Source organism: Culex pipiens, chromosome 3 (assembly GCF_016801865.2).
Source record: "Culex pipiens pallens isolate TS chromosome 3, TS_CPP_V2, whole genome shotgun sequence".
NCBI lineage: Eukaryota > Metazoa > Arthropoda > Insecta > Diptera > Culicidae > Culex > Culex pipiens.
Genome location: NC_068939.1, coordinates 84,507,822 through 84,530,975, shown reverse-complemented (window position 1 = coordinate 84,530,975; position 23,154 = coordinate 84,507,822). Strand labels below are relative to the sequence as shown.

Here is a 23,154-nt window from a genome sequence, read left to right as displayed (position 1 = left end):
ACTCACAAGATTTGAAAGAAACATAAAAAAATCCAACCAACATTTTTCGTACAACTACTTAGATTCAACAATCCAAATTATTCCTAACCCTTGAAAAAGAAGGAAGAAACCCCTCTGTGCGATAGGGACTCACTCAAAATGTTGCAGACAAAACTTTGCAGACATTCAACGTCAACATAAAACATCATCCACCCACAAGTTGGGCCACAACACAGGAATCTGACAGTTAGAAACAGAGAGAAAAGGAAAAGATACAACAACTAGGGGGAGTGGGCAGTGCTGCTGAATGATTAGCTGAGAAGGGTGGAAACTGGCCACTTGAGGGTTTAGTCTCCACAGTTTGAAACGAGGCGTTTTTATTTTTCTATTTTTGGACAGACACAGTTTTCTTTTTCTTCCTGGGGGTTAACACAAACACAGACAAATTTAGATATAGATGGGAAGTGGTGAAGGGATGAAACATGAACTGCTCAACAGAACTGAGAGTAGGGATGAAAGCAGAATCGAAACGTGACAAAAGTTTTGTTCTGTTAACGATGAACACGAGAGAGAGAGAGAGAGAGAGAGAGAGTATAGGAACGGAAACAACAGGCCAAACAAAATATTATGACAGGTCTATACAGTTATGGTTTATGCTTTTTAAAGTTTGAAAGCCTCAGTCATGAATGATGAAGGTCGTGAGGGTGAAGATACTAGTGAAACTTTATGATTGGAGAGGTTTCAGTAACCAATTGAACAGTCAAATTAAAGTTTTCCTGCAAATTTAAATTTTGAACACAATATTTGAAAAGTATATAAGCCGATAATTTTTGAGGATTTTTTTTTTAGGAAATAATGATTTCGCAAAAAGTGAAAAAAATTGAGAAGGGAACAGCTGATTGGCAGGAAATAATGTTGCAGAATGCCATACAACAGACGAAAATTTATTTGGCAGAAAAACATCTGACAGAAAAGTTCAACATTAATTCCTTGTAAATGAAAACATGCTGAAATTTCAGCAAACTTTGAAAGCTCCATAAAAATTTTAACTGATGTTCAACGAAAAACTAACTGATAATTTCAGTAGTGCAATTTTCAGTAAATATTAACTGAAAACGAACATCAGAATTTGCTGTGAACGCGTGGCAGTTCAAGTTTTCGGTAGAATTAGTAAATAGGCAGATAGTGCCTTTAGCATAACGTAAAACGGCAGAAATTAGATCACCAAATAGGATCGGGTCATTTGACAGAACTTAATTCGGACGAAATGGCAGAAAATCAAATCATCAAATGAAAGGCAGAAAATAATTTGATAGAAAATTTCAATTTCTGCCATGAGGAATGTTCTGCCTTTAAGTCCTTCATTTGTCAGAGAAGAAAAAAAAACATCTGAGAGATAAGTATGAGCGGTAATATTAGTTTTCGGTAGAACTGGTAAATAGCAAACTGTGTCATTTGTCAAAACAATAAACGACAGTAATGAAATGGCAGAACTTAATTCGGGAGAAATGACAGACAATGAAAAACCGAACGGAACAAATTATTCGCAGAAAAGGTCCATTTCTGCCAAGTGGAATTCGGCCGAATACCACAGTCTGACTTTTTAACCATTTCTGCCTGAGATTTTGCTGACAAATGGCACTTTTTTCAGCCACATATTTTTATAACTATTTCTCTGCCAATTGTCATTCTGTCAAAACGTCTGATCGAACATTCGACCATATATTCGCACTGTCAACTAGTCAATTGGCACAACTAGCCGGCAGAAAAAAATGATCTAGCAAATGCACTGTTCTTCACATAAAAATATGTCAAAAAATACTGTCTGCCTACTGATCAGTTTCAAAAGATTTTACTGACATTTCTTATCTGCCGAATGTTTCTGTATTTTTTGCCAAGGAGTTGAGCCATTCGATGTAAAATTGTTTGGTAAAAATTTCATTTAAAAAGGAAAACATCACAGAAAACCATGCTGCAGAACACCAAAAGGCAGAAATTTGACATTCAATCTGCCTTCCCTCAATAATAAGTTAAAAATACTGTCTGCCTTTTGACGTATTTCCTGATAGTTATAATTTTCAGAAAGTAAAATAGCCTCAATGAAATGACAGAATTAAACATATGGCAGAAGGGCATCAATGACAAAATCAAACCGCACAGATGGATCAGGCTGATAAATTCTGTTAAATGCCTTAGTCTGCTTATTGACCTTTTTCTGCCTAAGATTTTGCTGACAAAAGGCACTTTTTCTGCTATAGAATTTTATACAGATTTTTTCTGCCAATTTGCTTTGCCAACTGATCAATTGACACAACTATCCAGCAGAAAAAAATGTTCAAGCCAATGCACTACTCTTTGCTTAACAATATGTCAAAAAGTACTGTCTGCCAAGCTATTGATTAGTTTTCTGCCAATTTTTTTTACGTTTCTTCTTATCTGCCGAATGTTTCTGTGTATTCATGCCTAGAGGCATTTGACACCATTTGACAGAAAGATGTTCAGTAGAAAATTTCATTTGAAAAGAAAAGGCATGGCAGATAACCATGCGGCAGAACGCAAAAGGCAGAAATTGTCATTTGGTAGAAACGTTCAATTACTGCCGTGCGAGGTTCTGCCAAAAAAATTTAATCTTTTTCTAATATTTCTATTTCAATTTTCTGCAAGTTCGCTATGCCAACTGATCAATTGCAAAATTATCCGGCATATAAAAATATTTCTTCCCTTAACAACATATAAAATATCTATGTTTGCTTTTTGATGTACTTTCTGCCGATAATTTTAGAGACATTTCTTCTTTTTGTCCAGAAGTAATGTCTTTTGGCTTAACATTTTTTGATCAACGCTTAGCAACGAAAATTTTTATTTAAATTTGGATGGAAAAAAAATGCCAGAAAATTACGCAGAAGATCGCCAAACGACTTAAATTGTCATCTGGTGAAAAAAAACATTTGACGGAAAGGTACACAGAAAAAAATAATGTAAATTTGTAAGCTGTAATTTTGGAAGGTTGAATATTACCTCTTTTATGATGTAATTTTACCTTAATTTAGACTGAAAAAGTGACATTACACCAGAAAAGTGGTAAAATTACACATTTCCAGAGGTAAAATTACATCTTTTTTCTGACATTAAAGATGTACCCCTTTCCAGATGTAATATTACCATGATTTTTTTTCTGTGTACAAATGGCAAAATTTAGAATTCGATAGATGGCCTCAATGAAATGACAGGCAGATTATCAAATGACTGTATGACAGATAACGATGATCGGTTAAATATCGTCTGTAAGAAATAAATGTCATCCGGTATGAATGTTCTGCCAATTGTCAAAAGGCAGATTTTGTCATCTTCGCTTCGCTAGGAGACGGTGATTTTAGCGGATTGCAGACTGGATTTCACCATGTGATTGATTGTCTAATCAAAAGGCAGATTTTGTCATCTGGCAACAAACAAGTTGATTGAAGTAAGAAAGTAAACAAAGTACAATCTTCGGCAGAAGCAATATTCTATTGATCTTTTCGGGCAAAAATTGTTCTGCCTTTTTCACTTTCTGCTGAATATTGTTTCGATCAATCTAATTTCTTCCAAATGAAAAAAGCTGCTTTGACGTCTAGCTGAATCTGATAATTTAAAAAAGAACCATTTTGGACGATTGACCAAATAACTGTCGTTTCTGCCAAAAAACTTTCTGTAAAACAAGTTTTTTTGCCACATTATTTTTGCCAAACGCTTATTTCTTTTAAATTAGACAAGAAAATAGTTTATTCCTCGTGACTTATTTTTTTTGAAAGCAATTTAAAACCTTTGAGCTTTTTTGATGCAACATATAATTTGACTGTTGGTCTAATGAATCAAATAAGCAATGTTTTGAATGATCTGTTCATGAATTGTTTGTCCAATAAATTTGATGTAGATTGTAATAACAAGTTTAGGTTGAGATGGGACAAAATGGAGTTTCCTGAAATACATTGATTGGGATGGTGGTGGTGATTAACGATTAACAATAACAACAAAAAAGTATCTCTTTTTTTCAAAACAATCGAACTAGGGCCAACTTACTCGATAAGCAATTGACGCAAGGAGTCCTCGTCCTCCCCATCGCTTCGGTTGCTCTTCCGGGAGCCAATCGAGGCGGTGCCGTCGTTGCAGTTTATGTACCGCGACGAGGACCGCTTGAGGGAGCTGGCACGGGACTGCGACTGGGAGTGGCAGCTGGGCTGATGCGAGTACTGATGCTGCGACGACGAATGCTGCGAGTGCTGCAGTGAGTGATGGTGATGCTGTGAGTGCTGCTGCTGGGCGGACGACGAACGTCCATCGTCTACGCCACTGCTGCGCTGCGAGTCGAGCGATTGGGAACGGTACACTGCGGGAGGAATTGAGGTGAGTAAGATAATTTAAACTTTTATAAACAAAAAATGCATTACATCGATCGAACTTCAGGTATTTACCAAGATAATTTAAACAAAAAAACAAGTTTGTCTGATTTAATAATCTTCGAACCTGTAAGATCGATGTTCGGACGTCATACGTCCAAGATCTGCCAACACATCACTATCAGCTCATTTGTATGCTTACCAGGTGAGGAAGGTGGAAAGCTTGCAAGTAAAGCTCACCCACGTACACACACACCTCGGTTAAGGAAACAAACCAGAACAGCTCGCCTAAGCGAAAAGGTCGAATGTTTCATCCTTTCAGCCAGCGGGGAAAGTTTGCTATATTGCGGACCTTTTTCTTCTATTAGGATTTGCCGGGAATAATAATAACATCTTCGGGTTTAGTCACAGACAAGTAGATGTTGTTGAGCAAATTGATGAATTTTTCAAACAATCTTTCTAAATTTTTCGATAGCATACTTCCTGTTTTAGATCGAGTCGCTCGAATAAAATAGTCCCAAATAAAAACATAATCTACTTATCTTAAACCTGCTACTAAAGTCTCGTGTCTAGCGATAAGCCAAGTTGAAACTAACTAACTTGTGACGTTTATCTTGCGCTAGTGCCTGCGGGAGCAAATATCGGTTCGAGCTTCATTGGCAATATCCTTCTCGCTAGCTTCCCGGGACACGAAGAACTCGTAGCCCTGTTTCTGCTCAGATGCTTCTCTACGATGTAGTTGAGCATAGATAGGATTAAATATTATCCTTTTTCTTGGGATGGATGGATCAGATAGCTTACGGGAAATGCGAGAGAGTGGAGGTAATACATTTTGCAGGTGGGCTAAAACCAAATTGATAATGGAAAGTCGGTTGAGCTAGAAGTTTCCTCGTAGAAATGTTTCATAAAAGATGAACAAGAAGGGTGAGCTGGAGAAAAGTTGTTTGCTAACAATTAAATTTTGAATTTTGGTTTGACTTTGTATTGGAAAGTTGACCCACTCATTCACTCACTTACGCAATCTATGAATCGTTTACTAGCTGACTGGATGACTTCACTTAGTTATTCCCTATTTACTCACTAACTCATTCATTCACTAACTCGCTCAGCCACTCACTCAATTATCCATTCACTGACTCACCCACATACTCACTTACTCACTCACTCAATCATCCACTTACTTAATCACTCACTCAATCACTCTCTGACTTACTCACTCACTCACTTAATCACTCACTCACTCACTCACTCACTCACTCACTCACTCACTCGCTCAATCAATCAATCACTCAATCACCTTCTAATTCACTCACTTATCTTAATTCATTTACTCACTTGCTCAGTCCTTTTCACTCACCTTATCATTCACCGACTCACCCACCTACTCACTTACTCACTTATTCACTTACTTAATCAATCGCTCAATCACTCTCTGACTAACTCATTTACTCACTTACTAACTCACTCACTCACTCAATCAATCAATCACTCCCTTACTGACCAACTCAATAAATCAATCGAGCATCAAATTGAGCATCACTTATCTTAACTCATTTACTCACTCGCTCAGTACCTTTCACTCAATTTATCATTCACCGACTCACCCACCTACTCACTCATTCACTCACTCACTCATTCACTTACTTAATCAATCAATCACTCACTCACTCAACTATCCCCTTACTGACCCACTCAATAAATCAATCGAGCACCATATTGAGCATCACTTATCTTAACTAATTTACTCACTAACTCAGCCACTCACTCAATTATTCATTCATCGACTCACCCACATACTCTCTTACTCACTCACTCAATCATCCACATACTTAATCAATCACTCAATCATTCTCTGACGTACTCACTCGCTCACTTAATCAATCAATCAATTACCCAATCGCTTTCTCATACACTCACTCACTCACTCCCTTACTGACCCACTCAATAAATTAATCAATCAAATGGAGCATCACTTATCTTAATTTATTCACTATATCGCTCAGCCCCTCTCACTCAATTTGTCATTCACCGACTCACCCACACTTACTAACTTACTGACTCACTCAATCACTCGTCTACTTACTTAATCAACCACTCAGTCACTCTCTGACTTACTCATTTACTCACTTCCAACTCACTTACACACACACTCACTCAATCACTTAACTACTTTCTCACTCACTCACTTACTCACTCACTTACTCACTCACTCAATTAATCAACCACTCCCTTACTGACCCACTCAATAAATCAATAGAGCTTCGCTCAGCCACTCACTCAATTATTCATTCACCGACTATCTCACCTACTCACTCACTCACTCATCCACTTACTCATTTACTCACTTTTTCACTCACACACTCACTCAATCACTTTTTCAGTCACACACTCACTCACTCACTCACTCACTTACAAACCCACTCAATAAACTACAAATCACTCTCTGACTGAGTCATTAACAAATTTCATAAACTAACGGCTAGTTTATTGGGTGGGTCAGTAAGTGAGTGAGTGAGTCAATGAGAAAGTGATTGAGTGATTGAGCGAGTGTGTGAGTGAAAAAATGAGTAAGTGAGTAAGTCCGAGAGTGATTAAGTGATTGATTAAGTAAGCGATTGAGTGAGTGAGTGATTGATTGAGTGAGTGAGTGATTGAGCAGGTGGGTGAGTTGGTGAATGATAAATTGAGTGAAAGCGGCTGAGCGAGTGAGTAAATGAGTTAAAATAAGTGATGCTCAATATGATGCTCGATTGATTTATTCAGTGGGTCAGTAAGGGAGCAGTTGAGTAAGTGAATGAGAAAGTGATTAGGTGAGTTAGTGAGTAAGTGAGAGCATCACTTATTTTAATATTAGGAAAGTTATGCAATGATTCTTTCAAAAGAATTCTTTTTGATTTTAGCTTATGGTAAAACATTGCGCATATAAATTACTACCAATTTAACAAATTGAAAATGATACCTTGCCTGATGAGATGAAATATTCATTGTTCGTTCCAATCCCGTAAAACTAAAACAAGATGAAGCTAGTGCACATTCGACAGACCATCTCTCAACTCAAATTCCCATCAAATTACACCCAACGTACAGGAAAAATCAAGCATTTTCCCAGCCGGAAAAATTCCTTCCGGAAGATCGGATCAAATTTCACCCCCTTCGGAAAGGGTGATTCTCAGACAAACCGGAATCAAAGATTATTCACAGGACCCTGGTCACAACACACAAACACCGGGACGACCCGGTAAACCCGATGATAGACGAGAGAGCTCCTCAGTAATCTACACACTCTTGGACCTATTGGGAGGAAAGGTTTGAATCTTTCAGTCCGGAATTTGTAAATAGATAAGAAAAGTTGGAAGCACACACACCCACTTTCTCACACTGGTCTTTTCGAGTTTCGACCCAAGAGTATCGACACCAACTGGAGTAAGAAGAATAAAAAAGGATGAAATGTTATAAATTTTAGATTGTCGAATTTTCTGCTCGAGCTACTAATTTAAATTAAAATTCTTTCCCAGAGAGATCCCGGTGCCGGTTGTTTCTTGGGATCGTGATTAAGGGGGAGGCCTGCTTTTTTTGGGGAGGCTCTCCCATCAACAATTCTGGGAATTGGGCTTGGGCCACCACTTGGGCCTGCCGATGATGAAAGAAAGCAATCGAGCAAGCTGCTGGGTGTTGAATTATTTAGATGTGGACCAGACTGAGAGGAAAACTTCAATACTAGATTGAACTGTTTTGAGCAGGAAGCAAATTGCCCTTTGCGAATCCTTCTCTTCAGATGGTAAGCTAGTAACAATTTGCAGGGTGATCACTCAAATCTCATTTTTAAATGCCAGAGTTTTTCCGACCTTTCTAGAACTTAAAATAATAGGCATTTATCTAATAATCTATTGGTTTTAAACAAAAAAATAATTCATAAAAATCAAAATATTGACAAATTTCGTAAAAACAAAAACATAACCACAAATTAAAAAAAAATAAAAATAGCAACAATTAGCCTATGAAAAACAACCGGAAGCTTAATCAAATCAAATTATTCGCTCTACAGCATTGCCTTGGCGTTCTCGATTGCGAGATTCCTACTCGAAACTAGGTGTTCGAAGGCTTGATTGTTGAGGCAATTGCAAACCTCTTTTTACACCTAAGCTTCCATCCACCCCGGGATTCGAACTGACGACCTTTGGATTGTTAGTCCAACTGCCTACCAGCGACTCCACCGAGGCAGGACCCAGGGAGACGACTCCTACACCTGGACTGAGCTAACGACCTAACCTTTTTTAGGTTAGTCCGGGACCAACATTTACTTCCCTTCCGACGGAAGGCGTGATCAGACAAATCTCTGGGATCGAACCCAGGCCGACTGGGTGAGAGGCAATCACGCTTACCCCTACACCACGGTCCCGGGATAACCGGAAGCTTAACAATACTTATAATTTCAATGTTTGTTTTCAAAGTTGGCAAGCGTATAGCTTTTGATATTTCGTTTCAACTGTAAATTGGCAAGAATTTTAAGATAACCGAGTTTAAAATGTATTCTTAATTTTATTTTGTTCAAATCAAAGATCGCTTAATATGTTTTGTTTTCAAAACATTAAACAAGTTTTTATTTTTTTCATTTAGAGCGAACAAAGATAATCCAATTTAATCGATATTTAAATTTTCCAATAACCGAAAATCAAGCTTTACCTATAATAATTTACCCATAATCACAATAAGTACGAGGGAAACATTTAAACAATTCAAAAATATTTACCACAAAAAAAAACCATGGCTATTCATTAACTTTATTATTGTATTAAATTTGATGTTCCACCTCTAAAAAAAAAAACAAAAATAATAAGAAAATTGATTCGTAAAAAAATAATCTTTAAATCTGTGTCAGATGCATCCCATTTTTTATTAGAATTATTAATGTCTTAAATAACCTTTTCGTTCTAAAATAGATTTTTAATGTTATTTTTTTTATTAAAAGAAGAACTAAGTGGATTTAATGTGAAAATTGTACAAAATATTACAAAATTATTCAAGGGTTGGAAAATAATTTTCAAACAAGTATGCTTGGGATTCCAGATTTTTCCAGACTTTTTCACAAAAAATCACAATTTTCGACTTTTTCTGCGAACTCTGGCGAATTCCCGACTATTTTCGGACTATCCCAATTTCTCGACTTGAGTGGTCACCCTGGGATTGTATGAGCATATTTAACTAGTTTTGGAACATGAAATAGCATAAAATGATTTTTGTTAACAAAACAAAATATTAAAAAAAAAACTCAAATTTAAAGTTTTATGCAATATTGGTATCAAATGATTGGAAATTTCTCATGAAAATCGCTAGTACAGTGCAAACTCGACTCCAATATATATATTTTTTTATATTTTTTTGGATTGTTGAGTTCAAATTTACCACAACATGTTCTAAATTGACTTGAAAATTTTAAATCCAAGATAGCGTTCAAAAAGTCAAATTCTTCATGATTTGATTATCCACGTTCTCAAAAACTTCAGATAATCGAGTTCAGACTTTAAAAGTGTTTTTTTAAGTACTCAAAGTGAACACATTTTTTTTTTGTAATACGGATATTAAATGATTGGGAGTTTCTTAAACCATATTTAATAGAAAATACTCAAAAAGGTTAAAAAAACTTAAAATTATAGGCAAAAAATAATATTTCAATATCTTTTTTAATACACAGTTTTGTTAAAAATTGCGAGTATTTTCAAAAAAAAAATCTGTTACTTTTAACAATTATGAGCAAAAACTTTCAATTTGATTTTTTTTTTTCGTGAAAATTTTAAGAATATGAAAGTATGATACAACTAGGAAATCTATTAGAAATTCCCAGTAATTGGACATAAAATAAAAGTATACTTTTCTAAATTACGTAGCTTGTGAAAATTTTGAGTTGTTTAATAAAAAAAAATATCTCATTACAATCGATATCAATGAGAAGTTTCCAATCATTTTGAGTTTTTTTTTTAGAAAATACGTAGGCGAAATTCTCGTATGTTTGGTGGGTTAAGCACTTGCTCCTAACTCCTTCCTATTTGTTGATTTCACTATTTAAACAACTAAATTTGCAAAGCATTTGATAGAATAGACACTTCTTATTGAGTTATTTAATACTCGATTTCAAGTGAAAATGCTTTTAATGAACTGTAATTGAATGTCAAAGTGCTGATAAGGCAACATTACAGACACGCTGGAATTAATTTCTGTTCCCTGTTCCGTAAAAAAATTAGGTTTTAAAATGCTATTACTAATGAAATGTATGAGAAATCCTCAATAAGTTGGTTGCTTCATTGCTAAAACATAAAATTAAATTAAATTTTCGAAAATACTATGATATCAATGCAAATTTCCGATCATTTCATACCCCCATTTCAAAACACTAAAAAAACAGTTTTTTGCCTTTCTTACAAAAGAAAGGTTTAAGGTTTGCTTTTAGAAAAACGCTTTTTTCAGAAATCTAAAAAAATCGTGCACGGCGAGGATCCGTCCCAGGAAAAAATCCTATTATTAAATTCAAGGTTTAGATGCGCTCTTTCGATTGAATTTTGGCCTGAAACCCGGAACTCAAAGTCTGATTTTTGAGAGCTCTTTTTCTGAAATACATGAGCGATGTCTGTATCCGCTCTTAAAAATTTGTGTCTTCCATCACTGGAAAACCGCTCGTAAAACCCACAATTTTTATAAATCAGATCTGTAGCCGTGGGGTCGGAGACGAACATTTTATTTTTCGATTCACAATTTTCGACCAGTAAATGTGGTCAAAGCCATTTTTAGAGGTATTTTTTGGACTATTTTACAGATAACACTATCAAATTAAACGAATTCAGTTTCAAACAAAAAGCCATTCGAAAACATGCGCCATAAACTGCTTGGGCCCAAAATTTGAAGCTTTTCCAAAATGTATTTCCAGAGATATAGCCATTTTAGTGTTTTTCGTCTTATTTTTACCCTATTTTTTCCTATTAAATTTATACAAAATCATATACTGAACATCAAATTCGAAGTCCCGGCTCGTTCTCGCTCGACAAGTCGTCAAGTCGAAGCTTCAACGCCAGCGCTTTTACGCTTGCGCGTTTTACCTGCGTGTGAAAGTGTTCTTTCTGGTTTCTCATAATAGATCGACAAAGTGCAATAGCGATAATTTTTTTTAAGTTAATCATAGACTAACAATAAAGACTGATTACCCTTTATTTTAATTTTTCTAATAATTTCAATCCAATATGTTTTTCTTAATTAAATTTAAATATCTTGCGACAAATAATGTACCTCTGAAATTAAAAAAACATTGCATTTGAGGTTTAGCCTAAAAAGATTCGAAGCTTTAGGTAAAATTCTCACTGAGTGGTATCATTATGTTTCTGAAAAATTAATTACACCAATATATTTCTCGGAGTTTCATCATTTTGTAAGAAAGGCTCTATTTCACCTCTGGTGATATTAAATCGGGATTTTAAATATTCAGTTTTGTGCAAATTTTATTATATAAAATACAAATAATTTTACTGTGTACCCAGTTGACCTTGAATTACCCATACATCAGATTTGAGCATTTTTTCGTTTTCAAAAAAGGGTAGTTTTGTGACCGATATACTCCCCTCTGTTCGCAAATGTTCGTTTGGATGTTCGTCAGGAACACGAACTATGAGCTCATGAGGTTTTGAAAAATTCAAAACTAGCAAAAATCAAAGCGATCCTAGGCGTATACCTAGGCGATAATGTCATGAAATTCCCGCAAAATTGACCCATTTTGTTACATCCTTATGTACACACAAAAGTGGCTTATTTAAGCGTTATTTAAAATGTTTCATGTGATCAATAAAAAAAAATAGGATTGATTTTCAATGTAATAATTTAAGAAAAATAATAAAATATTTTCGAAACTTCGATCGATTTGCTAAACTTTGAGCTAGAACAAGGTCAGTACTTACCGTCCGAGCGCAGTCGTATGGGCGGCGAGGTCAGCTTAAGCGTAGATGACAGGGCATGCGAGTCCAGGGGCCCCCCAAAGACATAATCATACGTCGCTTCCTGACTCAAGGCTGACACTGGAAAAATCAATTGCTTTGTTAGAAAATGGTGCTTCAAAATGTACGATTCAAATTGAAACTGTATAACTCAAATGACTAATGAGGGAAATTTGTAATATAAACAAATCCAATTACAATAGTGACGATTGATGAAATGAAGAAAACGAAAAAGAACAACTAAATACTTACATGAACTCATAGTGGGAGCATTCACTGAATAAAATCATACCAAAAATCAAAACACACTAGTTTTCATCCTCGTCTAACTTATGATTTCAAAAAAGGACTCAAAATGTCAACGCCGAAACGGTCATGCTTTGGGTGAGGAGAGCGATAAAATCGCAATAAGAAAAGAATAACAAGACAAAAAGAGAGAGAAAACGATAAACACATCGCTAGTCAAACATCACGCAACAGAAAGGAAGAAAGAGAGGGGAAGCCGGAACACGAACCTGGGTACACGGACAGGGGCTGTAACACTTGCGTCGAGCGTAACGGTGGTGGTAACGGCGGTAACTGGGGCTCCGGGCCGTTTGAGATGGAAGACGGAGGAGAGATCATCGAAGGGTCACCGTATGCCGCCATAACATGGAGACGGCCGGCTGTATGAGAGTGTGTGTGTGAGTTGGTTTGTGACGTCACCCGAGCACATTCAATGTGTGTGTTTGTTGTGGTGGTGTTAGTAGGGATGGTTTGTTAGTGTACCGAGAAAGAAAGAGACGAGGGAATTGACAGGTGTTAGTATTGGTTACGTTTCTTTCTGCATTGACAGCTGTAATCGATTTGATATGTCGTAGATTGCAAATTTAATAAATTTGTCACTTAATCTAACATAGTATCACTGACAAAAATGACAAATAAACACCCACAGCCTTAACCGGACATGCAAGGTTGATTTGGTTCGTCAAATATCGAGAACCGGCAGTTATGAGCCAATCCAATGGAGGCGGATGAGATGTGCCAAAGTAACCAACCGTGAAATATTATTTAGAGAACTCTGTTGGAGCTGGTGGAGATACACATTTACCTGCAAAGTTCAAGGAACGATTCTTGTTTTGTTATATAAGCGAGTATCTTTAAGACAATATTTCTAGGGATACATCGGGTAAATGTCATAGGGGTTTGCCTTCAACATGAGCATTTTTGCATATTTTTTTCAAATCTCTGTTAATTATTTCATAGCGAAGCTTTCTGAAAGCAACCATTTATCTATGATCCAGATGCCATTCTTTACATCATTAGTTCATGATAGCTAGTTTCCTTACAAATTCAAACTTTCCTTATTCCAAATTCTTGTAAAACCAAAACGAAACGAAGTTGACTTTTATAGCTGTCGGCCACCATTGGCTAGTACCAACCACTAGTGTCTTCCTTTTTATCTACAAGGACTTCGCCGCCCTGGGCTCCTAAGTGTATGAAAGTATGGCACGGAGCGACGGCGCCGAATACCCATATTTACACAAAGAATTTTAGAGCGCCCGCCGCGGGATTCGAACGCGGTCCGATTGATCCACACGGGCGGGACCGATTGTAAAACCAAAACTACATCAAAAAAATTAGCTCATTTGCCATTTTTAATTGGAATTACTTTTAACTACCGTCATCAGGGGTGACATTGGGTCTGGAGGGTGAGATAGAGTCATTCAAAAAATGCAGAAATTTGCATGACTCAATCTCACCCCCAGACCCAATGTCACCCCTGATGACGGTACCAGTAAAAAAAATATTTATGTCAGAGAAAATGTGTCATTTTCAGTCTAAATTGAGGTAAAATTAAGACATCAAAGAGGGAATATTCAACCTGCCCAAATTACAACTTCCAAATTAAGACGATTTTTAACTATGTACGTGAAACCCCGTTTTATTATCCCCCAGTATATTATCTTTTGTTTTATAGTTCTCAAATTTGCACCCTAAAATATTCTGATTTTTATAAGGAACCTTCAGGGTTTTCTAAATTTGCCTATGACAAAAGAAGCTACTTTGCATCATTTGTTCGTCCATACAAGTCTCCATAAAAAGTTGACTGCAAATATTCGAAAATCTGTGTCACGTGGAAGGAATTTTCTGATCGATTTGGTGTCTTAGGCAAAATTTGCCAGGTCTTCCCAGGAAAAAGGTCAAATTGTTTTTAAAAAATACTTTATTTCCCTGGACTTTATTAATTTTTTTGACAAAAAAAGCATTTTTTTAGAAAACTTTTTGTAAAAACGCCTAGGCGCATCTCCCATATACGACCCCCAAAATAGCACAACAATATTACAAATGGTTATGTTCCAGACATGACTAATACAACAAAGAACATTGTAAGATAAAAAAAAATCCCGGAAAAGTTGTTTAAAAACGGTATTTAAATTCAAATTGTGAGATAAATCCAGCTAAACTATTGGGCCAAACATTCAATATTACGCCCTTTTAAACTGTTAGTCTTGGTTTAAAAATTCTGAAAATATTTTTTTCGAAAAGATCGGAAAATTTCACGAATGTTTCATATTTTAACATTGAAAATTGGTCCATTAGTTGCTGAGATATCGGCATTAAAAAATTGTGGGTTGTTTGGGTGAGACTTAGAAAACATCAATTTTCCTGTTTTTAAACCTTTGCATTGCAATATCTCAGCAACTAAGGGTCGTATCAACAAAGTTCAAAAAAGCAAAATTTTGAGAATTTTCTCAGCTTTTCAAAAATATTTTTTTCAACGGTGAGTAAACATGGGCACTAAAATGAATAACAGCGACTATTTTCAAAAAAGTCACCTAAAAATGGATTTAACTTGAAAACGGTGCACTTTATTAAAATTTCACTAAAGTGCTTTTTGATTGCAAATTTGATTTTACATCGAAAAATGAAGTTGAACAATTTTTGGGACCAATATTTCGATTTTTTGAAAAAAATATCAGTTTTGATTCAAAAATTATAACTCGCTCAAAGATTTTTTGCACAACCTGGAAATTTCAGAAAAGTTGGCATTTGATGTCTCCTAAAACATAAAAAAATAAATAAAAATAGTGTTTTTTTGCAAATCAAGTTTTAGTGATAAAAAGTTAAATTAAAAATCACCAAATTATTTTTTACCGTGTATAATTTTTTCCAGTGTAATCCGTATCCATACCTACAACTTTGCCGAAGACACCAAATCGATCAAAAAAATCCTTCAAAAGATACAGATTTTTGAAATTTCATACATCATTTTTGTATGGACAGCTGCCAAATTTGTATGGAAAATTATATGGACAAACTAATGATGCAAAATGGCTTCTTTGGGCATACCGGAGGCACCAAAAAAGTTTCAGTCGGATTAAAAAATCAAAAAAAAATCGAATGACCGAAATCTGAGAGAACTGCTCAGTAAATGTCTAGATTTCCAAACCATTGTTGATTTTCCTCTAAATGCGAAGACTGTTTATAAAAAAACTGTACATTTTCGGTGTATGAAGGACCTAATACATCGAATTATGTTCTACTTCGATTAATTTTCTATTATTCTTTTTTTATAAATAGCATTCTAGACATAGTTTTTGGGCCTCATCATTTGAAACATGGTGGCTTATTTTCACATCTTTTGCTACACAATTGAATCATTATCTTAAAGTTAAAAAAAACATTGAGTTCCTCTTACTAGAGCATTGAAGAAAAAACATAGTTTGAACCACTTCAAAATATAGCATAGCACAGCATAGCATTAGTGAGTTTGAACCACTTCAAAATATAGTTATAAAATAGTGTAACCACTCTTACCAACTTGGTGGCTCATTGAAATGGTATTTATAATAACAATATATCATGATGAACATGGGCATAATTAAGGTTATTTTTCGAAAACGCAATCCGAGAGGCATGAAGATTACATAACCAGTGAGGAGTAAAAATACCATTCAGGTTGGATAGTTGATTGTGCAAGCTATCTAATTCCGAAAGTGCACAAAACTTTCAGAACTCGAGCCGATGCTTGAAATTATTTTGTGCTGATCAATTCAGATCTCGCTTTTCTGGCTACCATGAAATTGAAAATTTCCCGCATACATTTCGTTTGTGAACAGTTTAAATTTGATGAGCGAGCTTTCTAACATGGTTTTGGTTACGGAGCGAGCAAATTTCTGCATTTCTATGAGCACAAGTTATAATGGATTGGCTATCTGGTTATTTTCGAGGAACTTTTAGATTCATAAAAATTTCCAGAGTCAACATTTATTTTAATTTCGCATCTATGATCAAACATATCGTGGAAAGAAAGACTCAATCCAGCAGAATCATAATTAGGCTTAGTGATTTTTCACGCTCAAAAATTGCAAATTTCACGGGGACCCTTATTTCAAAACACCAAATTTCACGGAAATTTCGCGGAAAGTGAAAAATGTTGAAATAACTCTGAAAATCTAATGTTAAAAATACAGAAACTATTTTTTATGCTTCTTTACATATTCTTGTTTCAAGAAACATAAAAAGTCCTTCACTGAACTTCACTGACACAAAAAAAACTTTTCCTTATTTCAAAATAAAAAAAGTTTCAAAGTGGTTTATTGATGGGCTCAATATATTTTAAAACGAAATGTAGGTCATGCGTTTTCATTTATTGAGTTTCTTTTTTAATATTCGACTAATATAGCTCAAAAGTTTCCACTGCTATGCTTCTATTTTATCTTTTTACATTTTATTGAAATTCATATCAAATGTTTTCCAGCCAAAATTATTAAAATAATTTAAATTGTTTGCGACATTTTGTACAATAAAAATATTTTTTAGGTTTTTCATCTCATATTTCAAAAAATAAATCAAAGATCAATAGGCATTTATTTTTTAACCTTGAACGATATCTAAAAAAATGTTTTACAAAATCAGAATAGACAACAAATAAAAAGTGGTGCTTTTAACTTCCATGGGAACTATCACCCCAATTAATCAAATATCGTGAAAATTAAACAGAACACAAACAACTCTGAAATGTTCTTAAAAGGTGATTTTAAATATCAAAAATACTATTGATTGAATCTTGAATAAACCAAGCTTGAATCTTTTAATTTATTTTAAAAACCTTTCAAATAAAATAGTAGTCAAATATATCAAATTATTATTACATCGTATGAAAATATTACTAACTATAATTGATGTTTTGAACAGCAATCTATTTTCTAAATATTTATCTTTAGTCTAATGGAATTCAATTTGTCTTTCTATATTCTGATTGCTTGCTCCTCCGGTTAACGATATATTGACTCAGGGAAAGACGGCTGTTTCTACTGAATGTTACTTTTACGTGAATGTTTGCTTTTAATTGACTTAAAAAAATAAATCAATTCCATTATTAAAAAATCTGTGCAATCTTTCAAAAGCTTCTTGCAATTTACTTGTTCAGTCTATTTTAACAAGTTTTGATTGAAAAAGCCAAAATTTGAAATAACTGCAATCAAATGATTGATGATATCATCCTTATTATAACTTCTCATTAAATGTTGGAACAATTTATGTTAATGTGTGTTTTGCTAACAATTCTTCAAATTATGCATATCATGCTTTTCAAATTTTTATTATGTTGTTATTCCATAGAGTTGATTTCAGAAAATAGATAAATTTCACGGGATTTCACGGAAATCTTAAAATTTCACGAATTTCACGCTGTCCGCGAAATCGTGAAAATTCACTAACCCTAATCATAATGATTAATTTTATTTGGAACAAATTTGCAAAAAACAAATTTATCTTCAAACTGTAGTCCCACGTCATCAGATTTCGTCCTCACTGCAAAAACCACACTGTCTGCCTGCTGGTAAGCGGTGGGGATTTTAAAATATGAAGCATTTGCATGCAAGAACCAACCCAAACCAAAAGTCGGCAATGGCACGTCTTGGCTGTTGCATATTGCAGTCCAGACGATGCAGCAAAAGCTCAACTAGAAAAGGGCAAATATCATGCAGAGACGGGGAATGCCTCCAGCCAACCACTTTCCCCGTGCCAATCGACAGAACCGGCAAGGATGTTTGGAATTATAAACAGTACGACAAAGTGAAGATGCTTGCGAGAATTCTAGAATTGGTGGTGAAGAATTGAACGATTGCAGCCACGCGTTCAACGGTTTTGCGGTTGAACTTTCAGACTAATCAATTTAAAGCATCACAATGTTTGAGTCCAGGCTGATAAGTTTGTGGTTTTGTGGGCCCTAATTGCGGCTATTAGTGGATCAATTGTGGGTTTGGGGAATCGACCACAACTTATGGAAACATTAATCAATTTGTGGATTGGGCTATTTCCCAGAAAAAGTTTAAAGTACCACATCCGAATTAATTTGGAATCCAAGAAACTGAACAGACTCGACTGTTAGAGGAATTAAAGCAAAAAGAAACATCCAGTTCAGCAGCGACCCAGAAAAACAATCCGAATTATACTGCGGCAGTGCATAATTCACCTAAATCGACTTGTTTACAGCACGATTTCGCCATCCAAATAACAGCAGGTTTGCTGGTGCTAATATATGACTATGTGTGTCAACAAACAGCATCATTAATTTTACAAGAAAAATAAAACAGACAAACGAATTTATAAAAACCTGCCGCTAGTGGCACAACAGTTTAAAGTATAACACAAAAACCACCTAACTAGCAATTTCAGCAATTTGTCCCAGGTTCAACCAAGGTTCAACTGTAATCCTCGTTTACATTGTATTGCGTGTGTTCCATTGCAAATGGAAAAGCACAGGGTTTAGAAAATCGATTTTCTGATGAATATTTACTGAATGCATCAGAAACATACAGTAACAGGTATTTATAGACCTCCATCGTCATCGTGTTGTCGGGACGCCAGAATTGTTGCTTTGCGACCTAGTTTTGGCCGAAATGAAAACGATTCGTTTTGTGCTTGGTTGCTGCATTTATGAAAAAAAAAGTTGAAGCATCGTTCAACAGTTTTTTTTAACAAAGGATCAAATCCCGAAATTATGAACCATAACTTTGAATATGATTAAAAACGAAAATGAATCAGGTGGGATTCGGATCCTCACAAAATTGGATTGTTGGTTTGGAACGCTAATTATTTAAAAATAGTGTTGGATTCATATTTTAGGTTAGAGGCCCAAATTTGGATAAAAATAATGTTTCAAAGATTCGAACTGACGACCATCACTAAAAGTGAAATTCCCAAAATATGCATTTTTCAACTTTCGATTTTTTTTGCTATTGATTAGGAAACTCAAAATAAAATCACGTTTTTTGGAAAAATCATAAACCTGGGCAAAACAAAAATTAAATGCAATCTAATTTTCAATCGCAAAGTACTGTACCATTTTTTAGATAAATGTACCTTTTTGCATTTTAAATGTACTTCTTGGAAAAAAAATCAACCCGTCACTCGTGTGCTATCTTGTGACATGTCTGCTATAAAAAGAGAGGACGTGTCACATGATAGAACACAAGCGACGAAATTATAACGATTGCGCGTGAGTTGGAAGAGAACCCACTCAAATTTTTATTATTTGCAATGTGAGCATCGAACAACGCTCAATTTTGTCTGAATTTTTATTTTACTTCACAATTCTCAAATTTTCATAAACACCGTATTTTTTTAAATCCTCAATATTTAATACTGACAATTTTATAGTTTTTACTATAAAATGCTGTAATTTTCACAAAATATCGTGTTGCAATTAAAAAACAATATTTTGCGTAAATTTAAGACACAAAAACACAGGAATAGTACAAAACTGTACGAAATTTGGCGTCAATCGAAACCCATATTTCAAATTATTGAAAATTTGAGAAATTTAATTCAAAACTCAAGTTTAGTGAAAATCTACACAAATCAAAATCGAATAGGGGCAATTTTTCATGATTTAATGTGAGTTGGCAACAAATTCTGTAGTATTCCTCAAATACTTTTTGTTTATTTGTTTCATGGGTATTGAACAACGGCAAATTATGCATAAATTTTCAAATTATGAGATACATTTTTGAAATACGGAAAATGTTCACAATTTGCAATTTGGAAATCAAAGTTTGCATTTTTATTTAAACATTTTAAAAAATTAAGGTTTCACCTTAAAATACCAATTTTTAAAACAAAAAATCGTATCGCAATACAATTATTTTAAATAAATACAATTTTCAAATTTTGAAAGCAGCAACGTTTGATACCCATATTACAAATTATGAAAATTGTTTAGTTTAAGAAGAGTATATTTGTGAAAATTTAAGAACTTTAAGCTAAAAACTCTGGTTTAATGGAAAAAAAATATCAAAACGTACATATAACTCGATCAAAGATTTTTTGCACAACCTGGAAATTTCTGAAAAATTGGCATTTTATGTCCTCTAAAACGTATCAAAAAATAAAAAAAAAATAAAAAGTGTTATTTTTTCCAAATCAAGTTTTTGTGACAAAAAGTTTAAAAAAAATCACCAAAATTTTTTTTATCGTGTATCATTTTTTTCAGTACCTACCTACAACTTTGCCGAAGACACCAAATCGATCAAAAAATTCCTTCAAAAGATACAGATTTTTGAATTTTCATACATCATTTTTGTATGGCCAGCTGCCAAATTTGTATGGAAAATTATATGGACAAACTAATGATGCAAAATGGCTACTTTGGGCATATCGAATGCACCAAAAAAGTTTCAGTCGGATTAAAAAATACAAAAAAAAAATCGAATGACCGAAATCTGAGAGAACTGCTCACATACACAACAAAAGGAAATTTTAGCATTTTCCAAAAATGTGACGGAAACTTTGATATTTTGATTTTTTTTTTTTTAACTAAACACACATAAAAACTGTAAAAGATTTATTGTCGACAATCGCCGATGGAATGATCGTATTTCGAAAACGGAAACCTTATCGTTATCATCGAACGATGAAATAATAGGAGATAATCTTATCGGTAAACAATGTTGATACAAAGCAGGGCTGCGGAGTCGGGTCATATTACAAGCGACTCCGACTCCAACTCCGACTCCGGCTTTCTGAATTAGGCCGACTCCGACTCCGGCCTACCAACTCTTGCCGACTCCGACTCCGACTCCAGCTTTTCACAAATTGTTGACTCCGGCTCCAACTCCGACTCCGACACCTAATCTTTATTTAAAATATTTAAAAAAAATGAAATAATGATAAATACGAATTAAATATTCAAAGAGAATGGTATGGAACCATACTAAGCTTGGTAGATAAGTGTTCGTTATTCTATGTTACATGTTTTCAGCGTTATTGAAACAAAAATAAAAAGTATTTTCAGATTTAAACGCATTTTCAGCACATTAGTTTTCTAAGTAAATTTTGATTATGTTGTTTGAAAAATTGGAACTTTTTATTAAACTACTTTAATTTTACATTCATTTTATTATGTTTATAAGCAAGCTTTATGAATGTTTAATTGTACTTTTTTAATGAAATATTAAAAGAAAGCTAGCCTTCATGATTGATTTGACATGTAAAATAAAAAAAAAAGAAAATTTTAAAGAAACACAGTAACTATCAAAGATAGGTTTTGAAATAGACAATTTTTAAAGTAACTATTTTTTAAAGCTCTTATGAATTAATTTGAGAAGACGTACATGGACATTGTGTGATCAAGCCCAGTAAACACTTAAAACATATAAATCAATTCTAATATTTAAAAAAAATATATTAAAATTATGTCAAATATATCACCCCAATTTGAAGTTTAAAAAAAAAAGACTTGTTCAACGATATTATTTAAGGATCAACACACAGTTTTTTAGAGAAATTGTAAACACTGAGGTATTCGATATATCTAAAAAAAACTAACCTAATCCACCTATGTGGTTGATGCCTTCCTCACTTGTTACCAACAATGGGTAATATGAGTGGTTTGGACACATATTTCAGCTATTTTTTTTAGGTCCAGAAAAATAAGTACACAGATATAACTTAAGTTGTCATAACTCGAGACAGGGTTGCCAGATCTTCAATTATGTGGACTCGTTGGAAAGTTCTTTCGATTACCTAACCAACGATGGGTCGGATGATGGATCCGGACATAGTTTACATACATTTAAGTGAGATCCGGCTTCAAAAAAGTACATAAATATCACTTAAGTGGTCATAACTCGAGACAGGGTTGCCAGATCTTCAATTATGTGGACCCGTTGGAAAGGTCTTTTGATTACCTAACCAATGATGGGTAAGATGATGGATCCGGACATCGTTTACATGCATTTAAGTGAGATCCGGCTTCAAAAAAGTACATAAATATCACTTAAGTGGTCATAACTCGAGACAGGGTTGCCAGATCTTCGATGTTGCGGACTCGTTGGAAAGGTCTTTTGATTACATAACCAACGATGAGTCGGATGATGGTTCTGGACATCGTTTACATACATTTAAGTGAGATCCGGCTTCAAAAAAGTACATCAATATCACTTAAGTGGTCATAACTCGAGACATGGTTGCCAGATCTTCAATTATTTGGACTCGTTGGAAAGGTCTTTTGATTACCTAACCAACGATGAGTCGGATGATGGTTCCGGACATCGTTTACATACATTTAAGTGAGATCCGGCTTCAAAAAAGTACATACATATCACTTAAGTGGTCATAACTCGAGACAGGGTTGCCAGATCTTCGATGTTGTGGACTCGTTGGAAAGGTCTCTCGATTACCTAACCAACGATGGGTCGGATGATGGATCCGGACATCGTTTATATGCATGTAAGTGAGATCCGGCTTCAAAAAAGTATTTAAATATCACTTAAGTGGTCATAACTCGAAACAGGGTTGCCAGATCTTCAATTATGTGGACTCGTTCGAAAGGTCTC

The 23,154-nt window shown here is 34.6% G+C and overlaps 1 protein-coding gene across 28 annotated transcripts in view; it reads right to left on the bottom strand.

Annotated features, from left to right (window-relative positions):
* The window catches only part of LOC120418991 (glucose transporter type 1), a 443,089-nt gene that overhangs the window by 131,733 nt on the left and 288,202 nt on the right, over positions 1-23,154 (bottom strand). For 26 of the 28 annotated variants that reach the window (XM_039581540.2, XM_039581537.2, XM_039581541.2 and 23 more), the window contains 3 exons: positions 12,844-12,993; positions 12,293-12,409; positions 4,039-4,345 (listed from right to left, as the gene is read on the bottom strand). The exons of 1 other annotated variant lie outside the window; for it this stretch is intronic. In XM_039581540.2, coding sequence (XP_039437474.1) covers positions 4,039-4,345; positions 12,293-12,409; positions 12,844-12,976 — 557 coding nt within the window. In that variant the 5' untranslated portion in view covers positions 12,977-12,993. Of the gene's footprint in view, positions 1-4,038; positions 4,346-12,292; positions 12,410-12,580; positions 12,707-12,843; positions 12,994-23,154 lie in introns of those variants that run through there. One more of the 28 variants, XM_039581547.2, reaches the window with a different exon arrangement.